The sequence below is a fragment of the Haliaeetus leucocephalus genome, unplaced genomic scaffold (assembly GCF_000737465.1).
Source record: "Haliaeetus leucocephalus isolate CR32 unplaced genomic scaffold, Haliaeetus_leucocephalus-4.0 Scaffold0, whole genome shotgun sequence".
Classification (NCBI taxonomy): Eukaryota; Metazoa; Chordata; class Aves; order Accipitriformes; family Accipitridae; genus Haliaeetus; species Haliaeetus leucocephalus.
This window is the reverse complement of record NW_010972436.1, coordinates 29,116,999-29,144,862: the sequence shown is the minus strand read 5'-3', so window position 1 is coordinate 29,144,862 and position 27,864 is coordinate 29,116,999. Positions and strand designations below refer to the sequence as shown.

Below are 27,864 nucleotides of genomic sequence, written 5' to 3'. Positions count from 1 at the left end.
TCTGGATGAGCTGACCTTACAAAACAAGGCTGTGTGTGCCTTCACACACAGAAAACACTAGACAAAGGAAAATCCGTCTCGTATTCCTGCAATTGTTTTGCTTTGCAAGGCTAAGAGGAAGAAAAGCTTGTGTTGTCAAACACTAATGTGCCTGATACACAAGAGGAAATCATGATCAGTAAGACCCTTCTCTTTTTACATGCTCAGTTTTCTGAGCAGAACAACGCTGCAAATAATTTTCAGCAACTGTTTGCCCACAGTTGCTTTTAATAAAGAGTAGAAAGTGCAGCTGAACATTTGTCAACGCTGTATTTTTAAACTTGACGACTCGGTAGCTTGCCTTTTCATGACAAATAACATTTAATTTCATTTTAGGGAGTGCAACATTATTGATTTTTCCCTTTTTTCCCTCTCTAGTTAGAATGGATGCAGTAGAAAAGAGAGTCCATACATTTGTGCGAGTCAAGCCAACAGCTAATTTTGCTCAAGATATGATCAAGTTTGGGCCAGACAACAAGGTAGAGAAAAAGAGATTGCAAGTGTGAAAGGTTTGGAATTTGATTTCAGTTTTGCCCACAGAAATGCAGAATTCTTCCATTCCTTAAGGCCATGCATAACTTTTTGGTGCATGTTGATTCATGTGTTCCTGCATGCTGTGCTCTGTGCTGACAGTAGCTCGTGGTTTTGTATCAGCAAGCATGACTATGGAAAACATACTTCTTCTGGTACAGTCACTAGAGAAGATCCTCAAAAGGACTGGGACTCTGACTGTTCCTTGAGGAATTCCTAATGGTAACCACCATTTCAACCTAAGAGGTCTCCCTGTGGTACAGTCTATTTCTATCCCCTCTTATGAAATCAGACACATCACTGAAAGGTAAACAGATGAGCTTAGCCACATTTCCTTTTTTTTTAAGTATCTATTACCAGAAAATACCATCAAGATCAGTAAAACAATATTATTATTTGTGCCCCCTTTTCTACTTACCTCCAGGTCTTCAGTGGGTATTTTTTTTTTCAGACAATAACTGCTGAAACTCTTCATGGCTATCAAAGTTATCTTCATCTCTTTTTGGGTTTCAGACCATAGATATATACATCAGAAAAGATGCCAAGAAAGGAGTTGTGAATAACAGGCAGACTGACTGGTCCTTTAGACTGGATGGCGTCCTTCACAATACCTCCCAGGAACTGGCTTATGAGACTGTGGCTAAGAAATTGGTGTCTGAAGCTTTAACTGGCTATAATGGTAATTTGTTGCTATTTTTATTATTTTGACAATAAGTGTAGATTTGATCTGAGGGAGAGATCCTTTTGATGTTCCATCTGAGAAATGCAGAGGCTCCCTCCTAAGTTTATTCTTTTGCTTTTGAATCTTTTCTAGGCACGATAATGTGCTATGGGCAAACAGGGGCTGGTAAAACTTACACGATGACGGGAGCAACTGCCGAGTACAAGCATCGAGGAATCATACCCCGAGCTATACAGCAGGTACTGGATTTGAGTGGGAAAAGAGGCTGGAAGAAATCACAAGGTCAGCTCTTGCTGATACTCGTAAAAGTGTTTTAACACAGTGAATATGTTTTATGTTTATCTCCACCGGTCCTTTTTTTTTGCTTCATTTTATCTAAGTAATGATCATTAAAGAAGTAAAGGAGGCTGTAAAACATAGTTACTTTGTACCTTCGTTTTACTACACTGTGACCTTGTTCACTGATAACGGCGACGTTTCAGAGCATTGGGATGGTGTTGGCTTGAAACATGCTGATTTGTCGGTCCTGTTGCTGCATAGACACGTCCCTGTCCAGAGGCACAAGTCTACCACTGCTCTGAGGGGGCAGGTCTGCTTATCTTTAGGCAGCGATACTGCAGAATGCTCTCCACTCCCACAAAGACAACTGCCGTACTCAGTTTGGGGCTGACACAACACATACAACCTGAAACGAAGATGGGAGGAATTCTGTAGTTCTGCTTTACTGTCAATTGCAGAGGTTGTTCCTGTTTAATTCTACCAGCTCACATAAAGTACATGCTGCTTCCCAAATGTAAGCAGGCCTTCAAAATTGTTGTTTTCAAAGCTATCATTTTGCGAAATCATTAAAACCGTTGACTTAGCCCTGTCAGCTCTCAGACAACCACAGTTCAGAATTAGCTACATGTACACAGATGCACTTGTAGCTGCACAGAAAGTTATAAATAGCTTCTCTGGAAAGCCATAAATAGCTAATAATTCTGTTTGTGAGCTAGCATCGCCACTGACAAACTCTTTGTTTTTGTATAGGTCTTCAAAGCAACTGCACATTCTGTTGATCCGTTCATCACTGTCCGAATATCCTACCTGGAAATCTACAATGAGACCTTATTTGACCTTCTGTCCACCATGACCAGCAATGGGACCAGTGACATGCAGATGGCTGTAGTGGATTGCCCGCAGGGTGTTTATGTGAAGGGCTTATCTATACATTCAGTTAGCCATGAGGAAGATGCTCTAAATCTCCTTTTTGAGGCAAGAAAAAACAAATATTACACTTCATCTGATTGTTATATTTATTGGCTTAGCTGAGGGAGGAGGCAGTAAAGCAGGAGGTTTGTGTCCAGGATGGCTGCAGGGAGGTTCAGGCCTCTTTGTTCTCTTTATTGTGGATAAAAGAACTGGTAACTCTTTGTAGCCCTGTTCTTGCAAGGAAAATGTCCCTGGCACAGAGATTCTGGAAGATCTCTGTGGAGAAACCCTGTTTTTAGTGTACGCCAGAGCAAGTCAAGTGATGGAGGAAATATGTTGAGGTGAGACCACAGAACGTAGTAGCGTTGGAGATTCCAGGCAGCACCAAAATAGCGAAGGCAGCCGCAGAATCTGCCTTCATTTCAAAAGCCTTTTCTGAAATACCAGCCACCTCACTGACCCCTTCAGCTGACCGAGATCCCAGACAGCCAAAAAGACTTGTTTTCATTACCCTGGTTATCACATAAGGGTGTCAGTGAGTGACTTAGTACAAAGTGTAGAATATTTGGGATCCTTTTAGACCCACCAGCTGACCGACACTGGAATTTCTTCCTGAAAAACTCACCTGCCTGTCCTAGCTATGTCAATGCTCCAGGAAAAAAGAGTCTTACGAGCGACATCTTTGGCAGATAGGCTGGGATGGTCATGGCATAGGTACCGTTAGTCAGATTTTATGGCAGGGACTTTCACACAGTGGGTTGGATTTGTGAAGGGAGTTTGCTTACTTATGTCTGCATCTTTCGTTTACTTGTGTGTACTTTAGTTCATAAGGAAAACATGAATAAATAATTGGTTCTGTATGCAGGAAGCGTATTCTTACCAGGAGCCATCTGGTGTCCTTAAAATCTTTCACTTGCCTTTTTAATAATGGGACTGTGTTGTCCTAAGCTAGCCTCTGTGATTTGCAGGAGCTCCCATTTTCTTTTTAACAAGTAGAAGGATGATGATAATGCAGCTTAACTTGAGATCTATAGACAGAAGAAGTACAAGTGATGCCTGGGGATCCATTCAGGTCCTTAGATGAGTTCTGTGTGTGGTTCTAGGTTCACAGAGAAAGCTCCAGGGTTTGAGGAGGCTGCCCACTATGCTGTGACTCTTCATCTGTGGAGTGGGGCTGAAAGTATTTACCGAGAGATCTTCACCTTCATCCTTGCTTTTAGATTTACACTCCCTAGCGTGGAGCCAGTCACTGACCTTCCAGCTCTCAAAGGTCATTGTCCTTTGAGACCCAGGCAGACCAGTCGGCTGTGAAACCTGTTGACAAGTGCACTTCTATGCTGTAGAGCCTTCCGTTTCCTTTTCTGCCTTGCCAGCCTGGCAGCACAGCTCTGTGATAGACTGGTGCTCCTAACAAGCAGTTGCAACATCATTTTCGATGTTGCTTTCTTTTCCTGTAAGTGGCATTACAAATTTGTGGCTATCATTTCTGTGTGAGTTTCTATGACATTTAAAGCTTGGGGAGCTCTTTGGTTTTCTAGTCATCAAGAAACTGAAACAGCTGGGGAGGTATTGCCTCTGAACAAAGCTTGCCTGACTGTTCCTCAAAAAGCCACAGTTCTGTGACCTGAGCCTTGAAAGTGGAAATGCAGATAATGTGGTCTCCAGTAAAAGGCATTATTACAGTAAACAGTGACCTCTACCAACTGCACCATGAAATGCTTTGAGGGGTCTTTGAGTAAGAAAGCAAAGCAAAGGTGAGCTCCTGCTCTGACTGCTCTAACCAACTGGTTGGTGTTATGGGCTCTGCAGAGTGAGGATTGAACCACTGTTTATTTAGAATCATAGAATCATAGAATCATTTAAGTTGGAAAAGACCTTCAACATCATCGAGTCCAACCATCAACCATGCCCACTAAACCATGTCCTGAAGTACCCCGCCTACTCACTTTTTGAATACCTCCAGGAATGGTGACTCAACCACTTCCCTGGGCAGCCTATTCCAATGTCTGACAACCGTCTCAGTAAAAATTTTTTTCCTAATATCCAACCTAAATCTCCCTTACCTCAACTTGAGGCCATTTCCTCTCTTCCTATCTCCAGCCACCTGACAGAAGAGACCAGCACCCACAACTAACTGTGTGTATTTCTGATTTCCCTTTATTCTACCAATGCGAAAGTTTAAAAACACTGTCCTGAATTTTGACTTCATTTGCAGGGTGAGACCAACAGAATGATAGCAGAGCACACACTGAATAAAAATTCATCCAGATCCCATTGCATCTTTACTATTTATATTGAGGTAAGAGCTCCAGCAGTTTTCCTAGGGACTCAAATGGCTGTTGATCTTTACATGTCTGTTTTTTACTGTATTTCAGTTTTGTCTACTGCTAAGTACAGTTTATATTCTTTTCTCCCTCAGTCTCGTTTCAGAGTTTTCTCAGATGTCAAATGCATTAACTCTAAAATCAACTTAATAGATCTGGCAGGCTCAGAGAGACTGAGCAAGACCGGAGTAAGTAATGGAAGAAATATTTCAGTGAAGAGTCTAGTAATCAACATGGTGGAGGTGAAATTCTGGGTTTTCCCCACAACAGAGTTCAACCTGTGATATGTAGGAGGGACTGTGACAAATTGTAAGTCACATTAACACATCAGAGGGTGCTCAGTTGTTTGCAGCTGCTGTGTATCATTTCTAAGTCCATATGTATGTGACTCCCATCCTGGATGTGCCTTCCAACCTAACCCACATTCAGTTAGTTAATTCGAGTTAATTTCTCCATGAAAGAAAGGGCTAGAGCCATCAACTATTAAGACAAAGGACCTCTGATTTTCCTCTTCATTCTATGAGTGACAGTGCAAATCCTGCACTCCTGGTCACAGCAGGCAAACCCTTGAAACTTTCTTAGAGCATTAGGGCTCAGCAACTGAATGCTGCTCACGTCCCGTGTGACATTCTGTATTGATCAGAATAGAAATCACATCAGCCCGTTGACAAATATATAATTTACCCTTTGGGAAGGAAAGACAGTGGTCCTTGTAGACTTGTAATGAAAACCTGACGTCTCTGAAAACTTGTTTTCAGACTGAAGAAAGCTCTAGATCACAAATTTATTGGGTCTGAATTACATCCTTACCCTCGCAGTCAAGTGGAGATGTACCCTCAGTAAGGAATATGCTCTCTTCTGCGGTTTGGCCAGAAACATGTGTTGTGGAAGCTTTGCCTTTTTATCTTCATTGCAGTCTGAAGGACAGGTTCTGAAAGAAGCCACGTACATCAACAAGTCTCTGTCATTCCTTGAGCAAATCATCATTGCCTTGGCCGATCCTAAGAGGGACCACATCCCCTTCCGGCAGAGCAAGCTCACTCACGTTCTCAAGGACTCACTAGGTAAGAGCTGTGCATTACAACAGCCCCAAATAGTTCCTAGAAAACAATGTTGTTTCAGTGAGCATATTAAGTCCTAAGGCCATAACATACAAACACATGGAACTCATCATTGTTCTCAGGATGTCTGTTTTTCCTCATCAAATAAAACAGCAGGCACAGGAGACAGTACAAAGCCCACACTAATCAAGCCGGTAGAAATTAACAAAACCTTTGTAAGAATACTTTAAAAAACTACCACCAAAAAAACCCCCAACCCAGCATGTTACAAGCCTTTTCAGATGCTCCTGCTTTAGGATCAGGCAACAGATGATAAACACAAAGCTGTGGTACATTGTGAATCCACAGGAAAGGCTTATACTCTTGGAATGCAGGCTGGAGACATGAGAGGAGAAAGCAGCTGAAAACAGGCTGTAGACATTTGTGTGGAGTAACCGAAGTCATCAGAAATAAGGGTGATGTTTGAGGCATTCCAAGCACAAGTCTTGCGTTGCTTTTAGGAAAGGCAGTGACTATGTCCTGCCAGGTTCCCCGCTATTAGATTTAGGCCAAAGGCTTTTAAAATCCTCTGCTCCAGTTTTCCTGATTTCAGGCTTTCACAGTTTGTATACCCATCCATCTTACTGCATCATCGCCACATGAGAAACACATTTTACCTTTATTCTTAAGTCATTCTGTGCCACTGTGTTTCTGTACCCATGGGAACTTAAGAGCGACAGTTAGAAACTGGCTGTGTTCTTTGTTGCTTCTTTTTCTCTATTTTAGTCAGCACATAATATAATACATTCCAGAAAAGGAAACAATAAAACCCCCCAAATTATATTCTTTGCTTTTTTTTTTCTTTTAAAATTTTCCCAGGGGGAAACTGCAATACTGTCCTAGTGGCAAATATCTGTGGGGAGGCTGTGCATGTGGAAGAGACTGTAAGTTGAACTGATTTCTGCAGAATTAAAGTCTTGTTCCTGCTACTGTTGCAATTGGCCATAGCTCGGTTTAAAGAATAGTCTCTGGAGGGCCATGGCAGAAGTCCCAGAGAAACATCCTGCCTAATTCATCAGAAACATTGGATAGCTCATCTTATCTCAAAGGTTCAGAAAACAGATTGCTCTGCCAATCTGCTTTGTGATGCAAACAGACGAGTGGTAACTGGCCCTGGGGAAAATGAGAGCCTGAAATAGAACAGGCACAAGCAGCTAAAATCTGAGCACACTGGATAGTGTTAATTATTACTGTTGGTTCAACTCTATGAATGTGTTTGAATGGTACATTCAAAGAAGAAGGCAAAATGAGGTCAATGGAATCACACCAGTTCCCATCAGAGCCGAGCTGGCTTTCTGCTGGTTCAGGAATCAGGAGTAACCTCCTAACAGTAAAGTTTTTTAACCTGTGAAATAATGAAATTGTGGAAAGTCTCACTGTTTGAACTGGATCAGCTTAACCACATCTGTAACACAGAGAATGGAATCTCTCTCCTCTTTGCCAAGAAAGTTTTAGGTAGCAAAAAAATGTAAACACAGACACCTGTTAGGCAGTTGTCTTCAAGGCAGAGTTGTTTTTATCATCTCCTCCTTGTGTTCTGATAGCATCTAGAAACTTGTAATATTACTGAGAAAACAGCTGCTATACTTTGCATCAAGAAGAGGATTTTCAGGCTGCAGGGGCTTACTCTCAAGATACCACAGTTGCAGGAATTAAGGTTGAAGGCCATCGATGTGTGATTTGGAGTTTTTAGGGTCTGAGTGTTATTTTGATTAGAAATGGGAATGGGTATTTTTGAGGTCGCAACTCTGGTACAAAGAGCTGTCCGCATGCAGAACAGAGAAGACAAAGACATCCTCTGAAGGTGGCTAATCACACAGAAGCCAGTAAGCACTAGAGGATACGCTCCTGGAATGAGATATTCTATACTGCTCCCTGCAGTTAAATAGCTGTTGTATTTCTGTGTTCTGGGATCCCATATGATTAAGTAGTAACAGATTCTGAAAATTATATCCTTGACAATATCTCTTTCAGTTACTTAAGCTCATGTTTTTCAGTTGTCTTCTCTTCGTTTTGCTACCAGAATGAAATGGATCACAACAGAGCCAATCCTTAATGAGACATATGACCGAGAGGTATGTAGAGAAGGGGAATGGAAGAAGGCATATTTTCTCAGGTTCATTAATATTTAGGGTAATGACCTTAAAAACCAGAGGGAAATTCGGTAGCTTAATGAATTACCACTCATCAGCCAAGCTGACACTTGCTAAATTTAGGTATATGATAAAATGGATTAGTATGAAACTTTTTTTCATTGGTATTTAATTACAGTTTCCTTGAATATGCTAGAGGGTACAGTCATGCACATGGTCACATCTTCCCTGACACGTGGTAATTCTTTCAACTGCATGCATATGAGCCCTTAATTTTTCTGATAAGATTCACCTCTTAACAGAGATATTATGTTGTGGACTGCTCCCCTGCTATGTGGGGAAATCATCTCCAGTCCTACCTGCAGCTTTACACAGCATTATCCCTGTTGCTGCTGGTAACATAACATTTTTGCCACAATTACAAAACTTGTTTAAACAAGGAAATAATTTAAAGGAAATGATCATAGTATTTTAGATGTCCCGAGTGCACTTTCACAGCTGAAACAGAGCTGGCAGCAGTAAATGCTCTATGAATTACTGATAGCCCAGAGAACAAGTTTAGAGTTATCTGATCTGTAACACATGCGGTGTGTGTGAGAGCCCTGCTGTATTTCATGGTCTGATCTCATTGGCAAGCAGAGAAACAGCTGGCGAGTTTCCTCCAACAGCTTCCAGAAGAAGCTGTACAGCAGACTGTCTTTTCCTCTTCAGTCCCTTCCATTTTTGTTGAGATGTGTGGAGTAGAAAAGCGTAGCCGAAAGAGTAACGTTTAAGGAAGCTACTGTGCTTTGATGCTCAACAAGCTGCTTGAAAAGCGGCTCAGTAGCCAATTCTCACTCAATCCCAAGGAGATTTGTGTACCCACACCTTTCTGGAAACACATTCTAAATAGTGAATGCTTGAAGATATTCCACGTTATGGAGAAATTCAATCAAATATACCACAGGAGACTCCCTCCTCTATTAAAGTTAATGTCAGAAGTCAGTGAGGGTCAGAGTGGAAACCTGCATATTTTTTCACTTTCAAGATAATATCTCATAGTCCGGAACCTGATGACCCCTACAGTATCAGATCAGGAAAGCATCAAATTAAAAAACAGGTGGCCCTTCTTTTATGGCTTAGGCTGACTCTGCAGGCAGTACACCCAGGATACAACAGAAGCTGTCCTGTTGGAAGTTAATCAAAGGCAAAGTGATTTCCAGACCCACTACTTCACTGATGCAAACCTGACAGCAAACCCTGGGGGAGCTAGTACACAGCTGTGATGTTCTCTGGCAGCCAGTTTAATGCTGCTTTTCAGCAGTTTTTTCTCCAATAGCATTTAGTCATTTGCTCACCCTTTTGTTTTCTGGCTAGGGGACAGTGAAGGCTTTGGAGAAGGAGATTATTCTTCTGAAGCAGGAACTGGCCATGCATGACAGCTTGGTAAGGAATAGGCTGCAACATCTTAGATGGGACCTAGTTAAGACTTTGTCATGATCTTTGTTTTGCAGTAGGATCAGTTAACTCAGTGTCCAGTGTGATCGTATTCTTCCTTCTGCTTTCAGCACTGTCTTTTGGGGTTTAGGCAAAGTTCTGAAGATCCCATGCAGTGAGACTGTGTTGTAGCTTCAGTCCCCAACCACTGTAGATGTTTTTTTTCAGAATCTTGAAGGCCTCCTCTTGTTTGATTGAAATGTGAAGAGGAATGCATTGCTTTCAGTCTGCTCCCAAGTCCCATGTCCTGTCAACTCAGATGATGAGAAGTCGCAGTCAGAAATTAAACATAAGGCTTCCTTGGGCACAGTAGAGCAATGTCAGGTGTTCGCCACACTAGTACTTGCTCAGCTTTTTGTAATTCACGGATACTCAGTTGTTCACCTTTTTTCTTAGGTAAATCGTTCTTTCGTGACTTACGACCCTCTGACTGACATCCAGATAGCAGGGATTAAGTCTCAAGTCCATAAATACCTAAAAGGAGCCATTGATGAAATTGATGTAAGTAGCTTTCTAGTGGGGAAGGACTTAAATACTGATTCCATCCCATTTTACTCCCAGACGGAAGCAATTAAAATGTCTTCTGAAGAGGCTGTCTTTAACCCCCAAAGCGCTACAGAGTTGTAATTTAATTTTTTTGCATGTTAAGGACTGTCTCCTTGTTTTCATTCCATTTTTGCTTTTTTGGAAGCTTGAGACTTCTCCTTAGTCCCGAAACCCTTTGAATTGGCTTCTTTGGAACTTGTTAAAGAATTAATGTCAAAATTTTGCCCTGCCAACATCAGACTAAATGTTTGCAAGGTGTGTTGCCAAAATATGTCCAGGCTCTTAGAGACAGGTTCATTAGGGCAGTGTCTCTCAACTTGAAACTACCTGTTGACTGCAAAATGATTGCAAAACAAAACAGCAAAAGTCCTGCGTACAGAAATATTCCTGTGTGGACAAACTGGAAAACAAACAAAATATAAGGAAATGGAAGTCATAAATGCACAGTCAGAGTTACTGTAAAGTTTTGTTTGGTTGTGAACAGAAGCCAGTGTGACAACAGTGCAGAAGTTGCTGGAAGACTGTTTTCCAAACAGTTAGATAACCCTTTAGTTTAAACAAAACACTTGAGACACTCCCTCTCATTTAATGTAATCATTATCTTCTCTCAAAGTCCCTGTTCTCTCCCTCCAGCAGGCAGGAGTGGAGCAGAATAAAGGCTTACGTGAAGGTGTGTTTTACCTGGCCTGCAAAATGTGATGTGGGTGGGTGTGGAGCAGGGAAGGTAGAGAAGGACTAAGGAGTTTCACACAGGGAAGGATGGCACTGAAGAATCTTTTAGAGAGAGGGTTGAGAACAGAGATAGTGCATTTCATCGCTTGGTCCAGTCTTTTGGACTACGGGAGAGCTGAGTGCAGATTCCTGCTCAGCTGCAGACTGCCCATTACTTATCTGTCTGTGCCTCTGCTCATCATCCCCTAAACAGCGACAGTAGTATGGCTCGACTGCACTGATTTGTTATCATGGGTAAGAGGGCTAAAGATAGTGCTCTGGCAGTTCCAAGTACTTGGGCAGTCTTGGGCAGTAGTGAAAAGAGAAGTAGCATCATAATCCGCAAAGTCAGTAGTTTCCATCTATGTCATTTGCAAAATTATTGTAAATAATTCATTAATTTGATGGCTGTGTGCTCCATGGAATTTACCACAGTCTTTCAGATTCCTTTTGCTTTAAAAATTGCCTCAGAGCGAGCAATGTATCCACCTCCAGCCTGACTCTCAAGTGCAGGATAAAGGTAACTCTCCTTGAGTGTGGATACCTAGCAAGTGGAAAGCAGAGCTCTCACAATCTGAAATATTTCAATCGGTACAGCTGACCACAGCATAGAAATGCTTACCTGTATCTTCACTGCATGCATCTTTTCCTCAGATAGTGAACATCAGGCAAGTCCGGGAGGTATTTAAGCAGTTCAAACTGATTGTAAGGTAAGATATCCAAGGTCGATGCATTTCACAGTAAGGTTTAGAAATTTGACCAAGCTTTTGTCTGTGATATCACGCTTACTATGACATCGGTGAAGAATCAGTATAAAGTACAGGGAATAACTTGTAACAGAAAACACAATTTTGGACAAATTCTGCTGGCTTTTGCACAAGAAGACTATTGCCTCTAACCTTCCAGTGCTCGTAAGTCACGTGCAAAGGCCCTTGATGGTAAACTTTACTGGTTAAAGTCTGCTTGGCAAATATACCACCACCGAGCATAAACTGTGCAGGATCCCTAGTCATGGAGCATACCTCCATAGTGCGAGGCAGTCTGCAAACAGATCAAAAGAAAAATGAAACTCTGTAGGATGAGATGATATGAACTGGTGTAACCACACCAGCATCTGAAAGTCATCAGATTTACTTTTTTTTTTAGAGATCATGGCAAAGGAAGGTCATAAAGCAACTTGGAGGAACATGATAAGAGGGCTCTGTGGCTATTTCCAAGGAGGTGCTCTCTGATGTGTGGTGTGGGATGGGAGACAGCGTGAAAGTGACTATTCGAAAATGTCAGCAATGGATGACGAAAGTTGTTTTTTAGGCTGGAGGAGGGAAGGTAAATGACAGGCTGGAAAAAAATCCTAAAAATGAGGACAAGCAGCTTCCATGTCATGAAATAGAAAACAAAGAAGAATAAGAGTATTAGGGCAACCCACCCACTCCCTGCCCCACCAACCTTTGCAGCAATGGTCTGGCTAGGCAGTAGAGGTTGCTACTCACAAGAGTGACATCGGGATATTGCTGTAGAAAATCTGCCTGCACTTGAGAAACTTGTGTGAAGACAAGTGTCTGTGGTACATCATCAGACTGGGCAGTCAGGCATTGCTGGAACCCAAGACCAAAATGGGTTTCATGGTAAAATTTTGCCTGATTTTTTTTTTAACTTGGGACTCCTTTTATTGTTCTGAAACAGTGGGCTTTAGTCTTTTTTAACTTGCAGGTTCTCTAACAATTTTCATTCTCATATAGTATATTTAAGCCTACTGACAATGCTTTACTCCTCCCCTTTCAGTGAAAAAAATCACTCAGTTTGAAAATCACTAGGTTAAAGTAAGGTGATGGAACTGAACAGACGTAATATTATTTGATCTGGACCATTAAAAGATTATGTGAAGTATTAAAATAGCCATCAAAAAGCTTCCATGTCTAAGACGCCTAAGGGGACATCACAGAAAAAGAAAGGAAGAGGAGAATGGAAAAAGGTTACAATGGTTATGGGGAAGAAAAGGAGCAGCAAGGTGGGGTGTTTGGGAATAAGATCACGGGTAAAAGATGGCTTTCTTTGGAAATCTGATATTGGCAGATACTACAGGTTTTGACATACGAAATAGTCCTCCTTGAACACAATGGTAAGGGGCTGTTTTCTACCCTAGTCAACAGGAGCGTGAAGTGGAGGCCAGATTACGAAGCAAGTATGCTCTGATAGACAAAAATGACTTTGCTGCTGTTGCTGCTGTTCAGAAGGTAATGCCTGGTGCTTCAGCCTGGCCCAGAATCTATCTTAGAATTGGTTTCTCTGCTGCTGAACCTTGAATCGCCTCAAGTTCTCAGCTTCTCCCCACTGAAATCTGAAGCTCAGAAATGTTAATGGGATGAGTGGGTCATAAAACATGCACAGAGCAGAGGTGCACCAGTTAACAAAGTGGCATTCATATCAGCAGAGCATTAGACCCATTATCTGAACAGAATAATTTATTAAATGGGAATGAAGAAAATATAAACTAGAAGGTGACCTGTCTGTCAATCAGTTGCAGAAGGCAGGGTCAGATTGCCTGCCTCTGCTGAGATAACTCTTTTAAGCCTTATAATTTCTAGAGCAAAGTAAATGTATCATATGTAAACCATAAATCCAGGTGTGGACTCTATCTTATAGTTTATAATCTATTTTTCATTACTTATTTCCATCTGTGAAATATTTTCTCTCTGAAGTGGTTATTTCCTTGCCTTGGTTTTACCCGGTAAAGTGGATAAAATAATCATTATCTGTTATGCAGAGTCATATACTTGTCCTGTGGCTTAACTGAAGATGCTTTGATTTTTTTTTTGGAAGAAAGGCAGAAGGGAAAATGCAAGGTATTTGTATAACAGAAGCACATAGTCTCTAACAGGCCTATTCAAGTCTTTACTTTAAGAAGTGGAAATCAAAACAGAAACCTGATTTAGGTAGATTTTAGTGCTTAATGGTGCCTCTGTTTTATGGTTGAGGCAATATGAGAAATAGTATAAGAAACGTAGTTATAATACATATCTTCACTAAATGAAGACTTCTGAGGGTGCTTTTATTTCTGTGAGACTAGACCCAAGTTATTCTCCCCCTAAGTGGCTGAAACATTTGACATATGAATTTGAGGATAATTTTGGCCCTATTTTAGTTTTCACTTCATTCTTACAGATGTGTTTCCCTGAAGTACTTGGTAGTACCTACAGATTTCCAGATTAGAGCGTACCACAGGATGGAATAGCTGCTGGGCAAGGGCTGTATACCTTTTGTGGTCTAGACAGCTACAGATCTAATGCTTCCTGGTCCATGTTTTATTTCTTCCTGTTTCCAGGCAGGTGTGGTTGATGTCGATGGCCATTTGGTGCGGGAAGAGGATGGACAGGCTTCTGGGACTAGAACTACTCCTTTTTCATCCAGACGTGGTGGGAAGAAGAAATCCAGGAAAAGCAATGAGCAGCCCAAGTGAGTTTAGTAGCCAGGCAGCTCTCCCTTTTCTCTGATAATGTGTCATCACAGTGACCGGTTCTGGTCAAGGCGTGATGAGCAGCCCATGGAGGAAGGCAGAAATGAAGCTGGCTTAACGGGTGTGTCAAAGTTCTGTATTTCTTCAAGGATGACATTCCAGCATAGTGCTGGAAGGGTTTGTGGTGTCCTTATGGCCACCAGCCACACCATCAGGAGGGTGTTAGGGGAACGTGTGTGGCCAGCAGGCACAGCCTGTAGTAGGGTAGATCTCTATTATGGGGAAGATTTACTGCGAACAGTTTGTCTGTGTGTCTGTTACGGATGAACCAAGACCACAGAGCGCTGCGCAGGGTGTGAGCTGTGGACACAGGGGGTGGACAGGCTTTGAGCTGAAGAGCTTGCAGCCAGCACAGACAGGGTTAGCCTGTGACAAGAGAGGTGGAGAGTTGAACACGCAGGTGGGGTAAGAGTCCTGTGGTGGTGTCAGAAGACATGTTAAACCTTCAGTTTTTCTTTGAAGTGTTAGGTAGAAGGAGATCTGCTAAGTGGAAAGGGAGGAAGGGACAGTAGACAAAGGAGCAGATAAGGATAAGAGATTTTGAGAGGGAAGGGGGAACTAGCAATCAGTACTGAGCAGAGCAAGATCCTCCAATTTATAGAAGTGAAGTCCCTGCATTGGCAGTTTCTAGAACTACTTCTGTGGCCGAGAGCATCTGCTTGGTTCCTCCCTGACATTTTCCCAAAGTCCTTGTGTTAGAGAGGAGAGGAACCACCAAGGCTTTAGTACCCACATGACACAGTGGACTCCTCTGTGCAGTCCTGTTTTTTAGGTAGATGGAAGGAGATTTGGCAAGCAGTTTTCTATATCTCTTTGAAGTCACACTGTCCCCTGCAGACAAGGCTGGGTGTTGTTTGTGGAGGTTAGCTGAGGGAGAAGAACAGAGAGATGGGCTTCATTTAGATGTGGGGTTAGATCAAATCCTAGGGGATTCAGTTTGTAGGTTCTTCTGAAGGTAAAGAGGGTTATCCTGTCTGCAGGTGTGCCTCAATCCAGACAGGGTGGGACTGTTGTCCTTGTGATCTTTCTCAAGAGAGCTAGTCCAGCCTGGGCTGTGTTCTACAGTATTTGCTAAACAAGGCAGCTCCTCTACTCTAGGAAGTAAGGATGTGTGAGAACAAGGCTGATCTTATTCCTTGTCAGTAGATATTTCATTGCAAATGTTGGTAGAAGCTATGTCAGACTGCTAGTTTTTGAATCAGCAAAGCTAGCACCTGCAGCATGTTTTGGTTCCAGTTTCCTATTATGAAGAAATTAATTAATCTGGTTCATCTTTTTACCCTTGTCAGAAAAGACAGAATCGGGAGCTCTCTTTCTGGGAGAGATCTGGATGTTTTTTTACCATCAAAAAGTCAGGTAATAATTTCCACCAAGGATCTGGATGTGAAAGAGGGAGTAAGGAGCCAGGATACAGCAAATATTGAGGCAGAGCTCTCAAAGCCAGCTCCCGTGGATGATTCCCAGCGGCCCAGGTAAGCTCTCCCTGTAAGGGAGTATATCCCCTTTGCCAGAGGGTGGTTTACAGTCGAGTGATTGCATTGTGTTGCCCTAGTACAACTACCTGCTTCAAAGTAAAGAGGAGAGATTCAGAGATATTCATTGCTTGGATGCAGAAATACATTGTAGGACAGCAGTGGTTGTATGGACACCCTGTGTACCAAAGTATGTTGGTGGCAGTCATCTCCTCCATCTGCTTTGAGCTCTGTCCTGATCAGTTGCTCTATTAAGTGTAAAGTCTCTGAAAATCACAACGCTCTTCACCCTTTGGTTAGTAGTAGAAGTGCACAGAAACCTCATGTCCAGCCACAAAACCCCACACAGTCATGAAAATGGGTCAATAGCTGCACAAGATCATGGCAGGAGGTGCCATATCAAGACAGAATAGTGGAGAACGGCCAAAAATGCAGCAATGTGCCAGTTGTCTGCTTGTACCACGACAAAGAATTTAGCATGCAAGGGCAGCACTGAATTGCATTTTATTCTGGATGGAGTTGACGGGATGAAAAATGCTAAGGGGAAGGACTCTTTCCAGGAGGATGTGCTCAACAACATGAGGCTGTTCAACTCACAGGAGCTCAGCCAGGACCCCACACAAACCAGTCTGGACACCACTTTTCCCATCACTAGCCATCTTTTCTTGCTGAGTGCTCTCAAGCTACTAGTGATGCAGCTCTGAAGTATTGTGAGCACCTCCATTGCCTGTGCTGTAGATGACCAGTCCTTGCTTGTTCCTGCCACCCAGGGAGAGCATCGCAGTGAAGCTGTCCCAGGAGAATTTACTCCTGAAGCACCTTAACATGTTATCGTGTTCCTCCATGCCCTCTGCATGCGCTTTAGTATTCTTCTGAAAGTCCTGTGGCTGGCAGGGAAGGCTGCTGCTGCAGCTGCATAAGGCACAACCCAGAGTTCTTAAAGTAGCTCGGTCGCTGGGTGTCAAAACTGTAGCTGTGGCAGTCTGCCCAGTGGCTGTTGTTTACAGCACTTGCCAGCAGTTTGGCACAGAAAGCAGTCTCACGTAGCCTTTGAGGAGTTTGAAAAATGCCCTTAAGAGGTCAATCAGAGGAGGGCAGTAGTTAGAGTTTTGCTTTAACCAGTCTGGTCTGAGGAATGTGGAGACTTCTAGCTACCTTCTGCTACCAGATCTAGCCTGCTCACCACAAACAACCGTACGCAGCACAGAGCAGCATCCATGGGAGTGTGACGTTCTCCTGAGGGACTCTCCTTTTGCCCAGTGTGATTTGTGTTGAAGCAAGAGCTGGTGTTCCTGGGGGCACGTTTGCATCAAAGCCATTTCATAGGAAAGTCAGGATTGATGCATACCACTTTGAATTCAGTCTTTCTAAACAGGCAAGACTTAAAAGCCATAGGCGGCAGCATTGTAGAGCTGGCCAACGCACGCAGCTATGGGGTTTGGTTGGCAGAGTTGACTGGTCTTTGCTGAGAATCCAGCGAGGAAAGAGCAAAGGCATTTCTGTTGAACAATAGGGATGAACAGTATTCATTATTTTTCTGAAAATTCAGACCATTAAAGGTCCACTTTCCAGGGAAGACTCAATGCTGAGGCATCCCTGAGGAATGTAGTTTCTATGTAAATAACTCTTTCTTCTGGGAGTAGTACTGGGGGTAAGCGGGTATGAAGGTTGGCACAGAGATGGTACCAGGGTGCAGCTAGCACAGCGAGATCCTCAAAAGGCCCATTGAAATACCATCCACAAACCTCAGCTATGGCAACTCCCATGAACTGTGTCGTGCTGCAGGGCAGAACAAACTGACCTCCCCATGTCTGTGTGTGTTTTCTTTGAATTCTGTTGCAGCTCCCCTCCATCCAAGCCTGTGGCATTTGAGCAGTTTAAGGAGGAGTGCGGAAGTGAGATCAGCCGGATCTTTAAAGAGAACAAAAGCATCCTCCTTGCCAGGAAGAAGAGAAGCAGTACAGTAGCGCAGAGGATCAACTTCATCAAGCATGAGATGGAGGGCATCAAAAAGGCTCTGGAGGCTCAGAAGCAGGAGCGGTGGCAGCAGGGTAAGTCACTGTGTGGAGACTGGCCAGCCAGAATCTGACAGAAGAGGGAAGCTGCTGGTTTCAAAGCAGTTCTGGTGGTGAGACCACTAGACCACCACTGCTGCTTCCCAGGGCAGTGGGGCAGGCTGGGCTTTATGGCCTAGCTCTGCAGCTGGCCTTGTGGTTTGCCACCTGATTCCTCCACCTGAGTCCTCCACACTTCAGCATCATCAAGTCGTGCTACTCAGGCTTTACACTAGTGAGGTGATCTGCAGTCAGGTTGATTCCTCACCCCACACTTTGATGGATTAGGCAGTGTACTGCTGACAAATGCAGGTCAGTACGGTGTAGAAATCATGGGTAGCAGGCTTGCCCTTACTGTGGTGGAGACGTACTGCATCTCCTACAGCTTGATTTCATCTAGATTAGGGTTTGGTTTATGAAAGTCAAAATCCCAAACTGCAAGATACTAGAGGAAAAAATGGGGTAAGTGCCTTCCTACTTTGCTGCGGCAGATATTTGTTAGGTGGAATATGCCTGGATGAGACTAGGAAGTGTGTCAGGTTTCGTGGTCCCTGCAGCAGGGCTCCCAAGAGTCAGTGCTGTTATGTTCTGCAGAGGAGTGGAGAAGAAATGCCTCTGGGTGAGGAGAGAAATCTGAAAGAAACAGCTTTAACATCAGAGTGGTCTAGAGTGCTCTGTGTGTGATGGTGAGGAAGTAGCAGTGGTGTTCCTTGCATGCAAGGAGGACAGCAAAACAACTCAGTTCTGTGAAACTACAGCCTTAACTACTGCCAGGCAATTAGCGGGAAATAAGAGGGAATGAGAGAGAAAGAGAATGGTCACCAGCAAGCAGGCCCTGACTAGAGAATGAGGACCAGAGAGTCAGACCCAGAGTGAATGCTGCTCTACTGGTTTCCGTTTCTCTTCCTGTAGAGAGACTTTTATGACCATGCTTTACAAGGGCCCTTTTCCCATAGGGTCTGATCCTGCAAGATGCAAAGCTCTTTTGGCTAAATGATGAACAAATCAGCTTGAATCCATATCGAAGTAAGGGTCTGTCTTTTAATGGACTCATTGCTTCTTTTGGGCCTTTGCTTTTTATGATGACACCTACCAACTGGTGGTTTATTGTGGATGCTGGAAACCACAGGAATAAACTGATTTGAAGGAAACCAAGAACAAGAGATGTTTGTCATAGGGAAGTAGCACTGGCTTAACTGTGCCCAAATGGGTGACCAGCCCTTTGTCTCAAAAACCCTTATTCTGGCTGCCCAGGGAGTTTTTCAGTAGGAGCCATAAAAGCCCTAGGTGATACCCTCCAACAGGCGATCATGTGGGTGTCTTTCTGTGGAGCCTGGTCCCTCCCCTTCATCTGCACGTGTCCCAGTTTGGGGAGGACTGATGTCTGAGCGGGTTCAGGAGTTCATCAGTGATTTCTGCCACACGCCGCTCCAACACTGTATTTGTAGAAAGCATGTCTAAGGAAATGTCAATTGTGTGGTTAACCTCAGTATAACTGGGTAACTACCATGTGGTTCAAAGTATAATGACTGTTCTTTGTCCCTCTCCACCCTCATGAGAAACCTTCGTTTCCTTTCCTTACCCTCCAGGAGAGTATGTTGATGAGAAAGGACAGATCATAATTGATGAGCAGGAGTTTTTACTCATCATGAAGCTGAAAGACCTGAAGGAAGAGTACAGGTCTGGTTATGCTGAACTGCAGGACCTGAAGGCAGAAATCCAGTACTGCCAGCATCTGGTGGACCGGTGCCGTAACAAACTCATCTCAGGTACTGGCTTGCCAGGGCAGTTTCTGAGCAGCCTCCAGTTTAGCTGGGCTGCTTGATAGCATCTCAGTACTGAAGCACTCACAGACATGTTGCATACAAGCCAAGCCCATGTCATTCTCTGTTGTCATTTTTCTTGTTGCCTTCCAGACTTGTTTTTTATTGATGATTGGGTGGGGTTTTTTGACATTACACTGAACTGCTGCAGATTCTCTTTCACAGATAATGACATACTGATCCTTGGTCACGCCACTAGATGCAATGCTGTGGGTGAGAGCTTTTCACAGTGAGGTTGACAATAATGCTCCCACTGATGGCCCTGGTTCTCACCCTTGATTTCATTTAATAGAGATGGTGGCTAAGGAAATGCACTGGGCCAGGGCTTTGGCTCTGGACTACAGATGTCTCCTCTGTAGCCCTGTGAGATTCAGGTTCCAGCGTTGCAGCACTGGCGCCTTGGCAGGAAGCAGAGCTTGGTCATTCTAGTTCTTCATGAGCACCACCCTCATGGTGATGAGTCACATCTCTGCTCAAGGTGACCCCCCGGATTTGTCCCGTGTGATGGGAGACAGTAGGTGTACAAATGCCAGAGTCCCAAACATTTGGATGCTGTGCACATGGCAACACTTTATTTTCTACACACTTGCCAGAGCACAGCTTGTATCTATCAGTGCATCCCATGCTGAAAAAAATGCACAGCTTGTTCCAGGAGATAGACAGGGCCAAATCGTAACTGGGCAGAAACTTTGCCACTGGTTTGCGTTGGATCCGGGTTTGGCATTTTTTGAGTGCTCCAGATGTTTGCTGTTTGTTTAAACATACAGGCATGGACTTATTCAATATCTGTGCCATCCCAGAGTGAAGAGGTCATCTGAGCGCTAAAACCGGGGTAAAAAGTCAGCGGTGTTGCATCATGTCCACAGTGCCTAGCAAGATCAGGGCTCTGCGTTTAACCTTGTTTGTCCTTCATGACTCCCACGACAGAAAGCAGCTCCATTCCTGGTGTCCCTCCTGGGCAGCACAGCCTTCTTCAGGGGCTGTGGGCTCTCCTGCTCCGTGGGGACACGTGCCAGAGGAATGGAGCAGAGCACAGATGTCTGCTGCTGTTTGCAGTGGGTGTCTGGGAAATGGCCAGTATTAATAAGGACAGAATTTCTGCTGCATCGCAGCACCTGCTGTGTGTTATCACTGGCTGTTAGGGGGTGGAAAGCAGCTGTGCTTCTGTAGCATTTGGAATTGAAATCTGAACCCCAAATGTGCTGACCTCTCAAAATGGCTAGCTCCAGGCCGGATGGCTCCCTGTCTCCGGGATGCAGGAGCAGTGCCATCTCGCGGCCAGCCACCTCTCGGGCTGCACAAGTCCAGGGGACTGTCCCCAGGGCCAGCCACCACGTCCCAGCCACCTCGCAGGCAGCAAGGACGGGCGGCAGCCTGCCTCAGCGTGGCCGATGCCAGCTGACAGCACCTGTCCTTTTTAACCAACTTTTCTAACAGTTTGAAATTCAAGAGCTTGGAGTTCTGAGAGTTTAAGAGCACCGAGGTCCCGTCTGAATCACAGGCAGGGAGCCAGAAGCAATCCACCCTTGTCTCTTTGGTCATTACAGCCCCGTTTAATGCCCCCTGCTTTGCTTTGCAGAGTTTGAGATCTGGTACAGTGAGTCTTTCCTTATCCCCAAGGATGTGCGGGAAGCTCTGAAGCCCGGTGGCAACATCAGACCTGGAATGATTCCCATAAACAGAGTCATGTGCCTGGTGAGTTGTCCTGGCAGCTCTGCTTATTCTCCTTGATAGCCACGCGTGGCATGGTAATAAGGGCACAACTAAGCCTGTGGGAGGAGGAGGTCATGGCAACTCTGCCTCTTTCTCTAAGCAGAGTGGCTGGCATTGAAATGCTATCTGCTATGATGCAGAGAGCAACTATCTGGAGATACATCTTGCTTTCACATTAGCTTTACCATTAAGAGGCTAAAATAGGACAGAGTGATTGAAGTACCCAGTCATCTGCTGACTATCAGTAATCAGGCAAACTGTGCAGAGGTGCAAGGGGTAGTTGGGAGGCTTCTTTCCAGTCTGTATGATCTGTAATGTTTACAGCTAAGCCATTGTGTTTCGTCTTGTGGCAACTGGTACTTAGCCAGCCCTCCGTTTAGAAACCACCACTTTGGGGTACCCGGGGTCTTTTGTCATTCCTGACAAAGCACAGTTCTCTTAAGCTTCTCATTTACCAGACTGCTTCTTTGCATTATTCTCTTCTGAAGTCATTCCAGGTTTTGTCCTTCATTGCTAAGTATCAGACTCAAAACCTTCAGACTGTTTGATAGGAACGTGGTGGCAGTGCTTCCACTCTGTCTGGCATGACGAAGTGATGGACAGCAAGGAGGGAGATCCCACCCTGGCTGTGAGAGGGAACCAGCTCTTTGTAGGTGTAACACATCTCCATTATTGCTACTTAACCTCAGCAGATCACAGAGAACAGCCAGTGGGGACAAGTCCTAGGTCCATCTCTCCCAGGAGCCTGTCCCCACCAGGAGCAGGGGGCACCCACAGGTCTTTGGGAAAGAGTGTAAGCAGGGTGTGAGCTGTGTGACCCCTTTCCTAAATGCACAGCCCCATTTCTATCCAACATGTAGTGGGGGACAGGATGGCTTTGGCTTTTTAGAGGGAAAACAGAAAAGGAACTCTTTTGTCTCCAGATGTCTGATTATTTTGACTGCAAATCTCAGTGAAGCATTTTCTTTACTCCCTTCTAGAAAGGCATGTGAAGAGCTTTAAAGCTGATCAGAGACAGGTTCTTCCCATCCTACTGAATTACTTCCCTTGAGGGTATGAGTAACAAACATGATGTGAGGAAAAAAAAATGTAGCGAGTTGACTTTTAAAGAGAATGTTGTGATCTACCAGACTGTGGAAGATTTCAGATACAGATGCAGACCTGTATAGGAAAGAGCAAGAAAACCCAACCCAACCCAACCCCCGTTTGGCGTTGACCCCAAAGCCTAATGAGGTCAACAGGAAAACCCTGACTGACTGCATGGGCCCAGGATGTCACTCTTTGGGGAAAAGAGGAAATCCATCACTAGTCACTTTTACTAACCCAAGTTACTCAATGTATTCATAGAAACTCCCTTAATGGTTTCCAGTCCGGGATTTCTTGTCATCACATCAATTATAACCCCAAAGATGAATGAAGCATGCCTTTTAGCAATGCTTTGCAGCTGTGTCAAGTTGTTGATGTTACAGGCAGAAATCTCCAGGACGGAGGATAAACAGTGTCCCTGGTGATGTTGCTTAGTGCTGGTTTCTCCTCTTGTTCCTTTTACTGGGCAGTTCACTACAGCTTCCCAGTCTGTGTCACTGGCCTTGCCGAGGCCCGTACTGGTCTGGGAGACAATCACCTGCTTTTTCTCTGGGGATTTGTTTTCTCCTTAGAACCATTTTCCCTTTTCCAGACTGGCTCTTCATTTACTGTTCTAATCCATTTCTCCAGGGTGTGCATCTTTTGCTCTTGGCTTGATTTGGTTTGGCCACCTGCCTTTTATCACACCAGAATTTCACTGTCACCTTCTCCAAGCTACTCATGAACCACCACAGAGGTGACCTAAGAATCTGCTAGAGTTATCCTCAAATCTGAAAACATCATAGACAAGCTGGTATCTTAAAAAATTGTGCTTCATTCAATCCATGTTCCTCTTCAGTGCACTCACGCCTTCCAGATGGTTTCCTGGAGAAGCGTGGGTGTGGACATCAGCAAGCTGGGCTCAGGGGGGACCACACTGAAGCTCAGACTTCCTTCACGCTGTGAGATTATCTTGCAGTGGAAGGAAGATTGTCCTGTGTGTAGTTATAGGCAGACCATGGCTGTGAGAAGATGGCTGAGGGAACTCCCTTTGGGGCTTTACACTTGCAGGTGGATTTTGCCCAAAGTCCTGCCCAAATCTGCTCACCTAAAGCATGGGAATGGGGGACTTCCCACTTCTGAGGCTTCAGAGAGATTGTTGAATCAGCGTGCAAGGCAGCAAACAGGATCTGTTGACCTATATGTCTCCAGATGTGTGTTTTTCACATGGAGCGGGGTCTGTCTTTCTGCTGGCAGGAGGAAGACGAGCAGGACAGGTTTGAGCGGATGCAGGAGACAACGCTGCCAGCCTGCCCAGCTTCGGTCTCATTCTACAAGGCGAAAATGAAGACTGATCAAAAGGTAATCTCAGCTGGGTCCTGAGATTTCCACATAACCCTGCCGAAGTGCGTTGGGAGAGAGATTCTGTGCCTCACTGCCAGGTGCGGTGTAGGGCTTTTCCCGAATGGATGCCATTTTGGCTGTAGCCTTTTGAAAGCTGCTGGTTTGGTTCTGTAGCACAGCTAAGGTCTTTGAAATGTTCTTTGTCTCTGGCTGATGTAAAGACCCCATCCTGTGCTGGTCTCCTGCTAAAAAAGAATCTCAGCACTTCTCATTTTCTGGTTCCTTCCTGGCAAGGGGTCACCATAAGATACCACTGAGGCCCTGAGCTTAGCAGGACTTTCAAAAAGATTGGGTGCTTATGAGTAACAGGGCTGCACAACTACATCAGTAAGCATTTTTAAGGAAAACATCTCAAAACCAGCTTTTCAGTGGCCGGGAGGAGAATTTCCCAGGGCTTCTTATGCCCTCCTTTGAGCCTGGTGGGATCTGCCACTGGTAGAGCAATGCTGGTGTGATGGGGCTTATTTGGGCAGCTTTTTTCCAGCACCACTTGGGAAGGTTGGGAAGGTGTTTGGGTTTCTTTTCAGGAAAAAAGCTTTTACAGGTGAGAATTCTGCTCTGAAAACTGACCTCATGTTAGTGATCCTTTTTTGTTTTCTGTTGCCAGCACGCGTACACCAGAACCATGTCATCCCTCGAGCAAATGCGCAAGAAACCCGGGCTCATCACAGCAGCTGGGAAGAATAAACCCCTGTCGTTTCTGCACGTCATGTAGAAGATTCAGGCTCAGCCTGGAACCCAGCATTCAGTAAGCAATGTCACCTCAGAAAGTGCCTTGTGTTCATGTCCACAATAGATTTGTCAAAAATAAACAGTAGGGGAAAAAAACCCCCAACCCACCCAACTTTTGTGCAGCTAGACTGACAGTTATTGGTAACCAAACCCGCTGTTCAGACAGGAAGCAAGCCAGGGACTTCAAATAGCAATGCTTGTTTTTCTGAGTGTCTCTGGAAAATGCAGCGTCACAACAGAGAGGTGTGTTGCGGACAACCTGGGCTGCTTCTGCCTCCCTCCTTCCTGGTGCCAGAGGCAAGGGCCTCCTGGGCTTGTTCTTGACAGAGTCTCAAGTCACATCTTTGCTAGTTTGATGCTCTCAAGGTGGATCCTGAGAAGCCAAGTCTGGGTGAGAGCAAGTCCTCCCTTGGATTGAAGGGACCCCAGGGTGTTTGTCCTCCTGGACAGAGGAAGAGGCTGGAGAGACGCACGTGACAGAGAAGCGTTTCCATCAGCTGCCTGGCGTTAGTGCGGCAGCATTGATTTATGGTAGCCTCACCACCCCAACGCAGCAGGAATAGGGCAGTGTTTGCCCGCTTCTTTCCGGGAAGGTGATTCAGATCCAGGGTGAGATCACGGTGCCCAGCAACTGGAAAGCTCCAGAGGATACCGTGCTGCTTTGCCAGGCTGCTCTCATCTTTGCCTGCTGAGCAGAGTGTGCTGAAGGCCTGCTGGAAGTCCTCCTCCTCTAGCACCAGTGGAGGTGGGAGGCTGACTCCACCTCGGTACATGCCAGGGAAGTTTGTATACCAAATATCCAGCCAAGAGAGTCCCATCTCCTCCTACTGCTGCAAATGCTTCACGACCACATCAGTCTTGCCGGGGCAGAGCTGGGCCATTCCTGCGATTTACCCAAAATGATGAGAGATGCAAGATCTCACAAGGCTCCCTCCAACACCCAGCTCACCTAGGTTGCAGGGCAAGTCGTGCATGCAGGGCAAGCTGTGATGCCTGGGTGTACGGATCTGCCTGAGGAAGGTAATGAAATAACAAAAATTAATTTAATACCCGCCTGGGCAATGACAGCAGCATGAGCCCTCTTGGACAGCTCTGGTGATGGCAGGCATTTCCTCAAGCCTAACCTGCCGTCAGTGTTGGCTCCCTGTCACTCCTCTCCACCTGTACCACAGCCGTGGCTCCGAGGAGCTGCATATGGACATGGGCCCATATATATGTACATACATACGTGCTGGTCAAGCTGCAGGCTTGGCTTAAAGGAGCTCTGGGGTCCAGCTCCTCCTCGGAGTTTCCTCTGCTTGTCTCTGCAAGGAATAAAAGTGTCAGCCACAGTTTTTGCATCTACTATGCATTTTGGGAGGCCCTTGGCGTTTACCCTCTGTCTCTCCAGCCAGTGGGTGCCGCTCGCATCTTTATCCCTCCAGGAGGTTGTGGAGCCCTGAGAGCTTTGAAATTATTTGGAGAGCTGGAAGAATAATACTGAAAGCCCCAAAATGTGGTGCCCATGCTCCACGGCCATTGGGAACACCCTGGCCAAAGCCTGGCAAATCACTGGGATTACTGGAGAACCCGCTGGCAAATCACTGGGGTTACTGGAAAACCTGCTAGTACTTGGCTGCAGCTTTACGGGGTGATGCTGGCTGGGCCCCACCGAGTGATGCGACAAGGACAAACAGCCCCTGCTGCCAAAACCAGCACCAGCTATGGCGGGAGCATCCCTGAATTCAAGCACCCAGGGTGGGAGGTTTTCTACACGCTGCCCCCCTTTACATGGAACGCTGGGAAAATTAATTAGTCTAAGCTGTTCAGTTTGGTTTAATATGTTGCAGCTCACTTCTGTTACTGTAATGGCACCTGGTCCCCAGAAGTGCTGTGGATAACAGCCTAGAAATCTCCTCTTCTTTGTAATTATCGATTTCTAAAGGCTTATAAAGCTGCTGGAAATTCAATCCAGGCTGAATTTCCCAGGAAAACGCATCCACATGAACTGAGCTAAGCCTTCCATCGACCTTCTCCTCCACCCACCCACCCCTCCTTTGCTTCCCCCTTGTGCTTCCGTGTGGGTGCTGCTTGGTGCCACCCACCCTGTCCCCACAGGTCCCTGTGCTGCTGCTGCCTATGCTGTGGTCCCAAATCTGGAAAAAAAGCAAGAAGTCTGAAATTTGGATGCTGCAAATGTAGTTTTGAGGCTCCTGCGTGAGCAGGAAGGTCCTACTGCACCCCGAAAGCAGGCAGGTATCCTGGGGTGCTCCGGCACTGCCTCACTGGAGGAGCTCTCCCCGGAGTTTGGGAAGCTGGTGAAATAAAATAACTTGTGAAAGGACAAGAGTGGTTTTTAGTGATTTTGTGGCATTTGTCTCTGAAACATGTCCTGGGTGCTGGCAGGGCCTGGGGACGGGCACTGCCCTGGGGTGTGGAGACCTGGGTGTCTCCTCAGAGCAGGGGACCGGGGTGGGCACGGGGGAGCGGGTCTGGGTGGCTGGTGAGGGTCCGGGGGGTGCCGGTGTCTGGGCTGTGATCCCAGGGCTGTCCCAGCTGTGATCCTGGGCGAGATCCTGGGGTTGTCCCAGGGTGCCAGTGACCTGGGAGTGATCCCTGGGTGCTGGGAATCCCAGAGGTGTCGGTGTCCTGTGGTGCCAGCATCCGTGGGTGTGTGTGATCCCGGGTGTGCTGCTGATCCTGGGGGTGATCCCAGGAATGTTGGTGATCCTGGGGGTGATGTGGCAGTGCCAGTGAACCCAGGGGTGATCCCAGGAGTGCCAGTGACCCCAGGGGTGCTAAAGTCCAGGGCTGCAAGTGATCCTGGGGTGCTGGTGCCCCGGGGTATGGGACATCCCAGGGGTACTGGTGATTCCAGATTCCTGGGGTGCCGGTGTTGTAGGGTTGAGCCTGGTGTGTCGGGGGTGATCTGGGGTGCTGATGATCCTGGTGATCCCAGTGAGATCCTGTTGTGGTCCCAGTGATCCCAGGGAGATCCTGGTGATCCCAGTGAGATCCTGTTGTGGTCCCAGTGATCCCAGGGAGATCCTGGTGACCCTGTGGCTGATCCCAGTGTTGTCCCAGTGATCCTGGGGAGATCCTGGTGTGGTCCCACTGATGCTGGGGAGATTCCAGTGGTCCTGTGGCTGATCCTGGTGTGGTCCCGGTGATAGCAAGGAGATCTTGGTGATCCCATGGCTGATCCTGGTGTGGTCCTGGTGATGGCAAGGAGATCCTGGTGATCCCGCAGCTGATCCCGGCGTGGTCTTGTGATGGCGAGGAGATCCTGGTGATCCTGCAGCTGATCCCGGTGATCCTGGGGAGATCCCGGTGGCGATCCTGCGGCCGATCCCGGTGGGGTGCCGGTGGGGCCGGTGCCGATCCCGATCCCCCCGCCGCCCCGAGGAGACGCCGG

The 27,864-nt window shown here is 45.7% G+C and overlaps 1 protein-coding gene across 1 annotated transcript; it reads left to right on the top strand.

Annotated features, from left to right (window-relative positions):
* The first annotated feature begins 446 nt into the window (after nt 1-446).
* Nucleotides 447-24,489, top strand: KIF9 (kinesin family member 9). Its single transcript, XM_010561893.1, has 20 exons — nt 447-518; nt 1,084-1,249; nt 1,385-1,491; nt 2,282-2,506; nt 4,659-4,742; nt 4,863-4,955; nt 5,684-5,831; nt 6,687-6,751; nt 7,865-7,942; nt 9,317-9,385; nt 9,833-9,937; nt 11,348-11,403; nt 12,837-12,927; nt 14,016-14,146; nt 15,497-15,679; nt 17,522-17,730; nt 19,323-19,502; nt 21,136-21,251; nt 23,592-23,696; nt 24,346-24,489. Exons 1-20 carry the CDS (start codon nt 492-494, stop codon nt 24,451-24,453), a joined length of 2,346 nt encoding a protein of 781 aa, XP_010560195.1. The 5' UTR covers nt 447-491; the 3' UTR covers nt 24,454-24,489.
* Nucleotides 24,490-27,864: the final 3,375 nt, after the last annotated feature.

What these genes read in the sequence shown, in the direction of transcription:
- KIF9 (XM_010561893.1), top strand. Translation starts at nt 492, where the DNA reads ATGATCAAGTTTGGGCCAGACAACAAG. An exon ending in AGCTTTAACTGGCTATAATG is followed by an intron (nt 1,250 to 1,384) that starts GTAATTTGTTGC and finishes AATCTTTTCTAG; the next exon opens with GCACGATAATGTGCTATGGG. An exon ending in AAAAGCAATGAGCAGCCCAA is followed by an intron (nt 14,147 to 15,496) that starts GTGAGTTTAGTA and finishes TACCCTTGTCAG; the next exon opens with AAAAGACAGAATCGGGAGCT.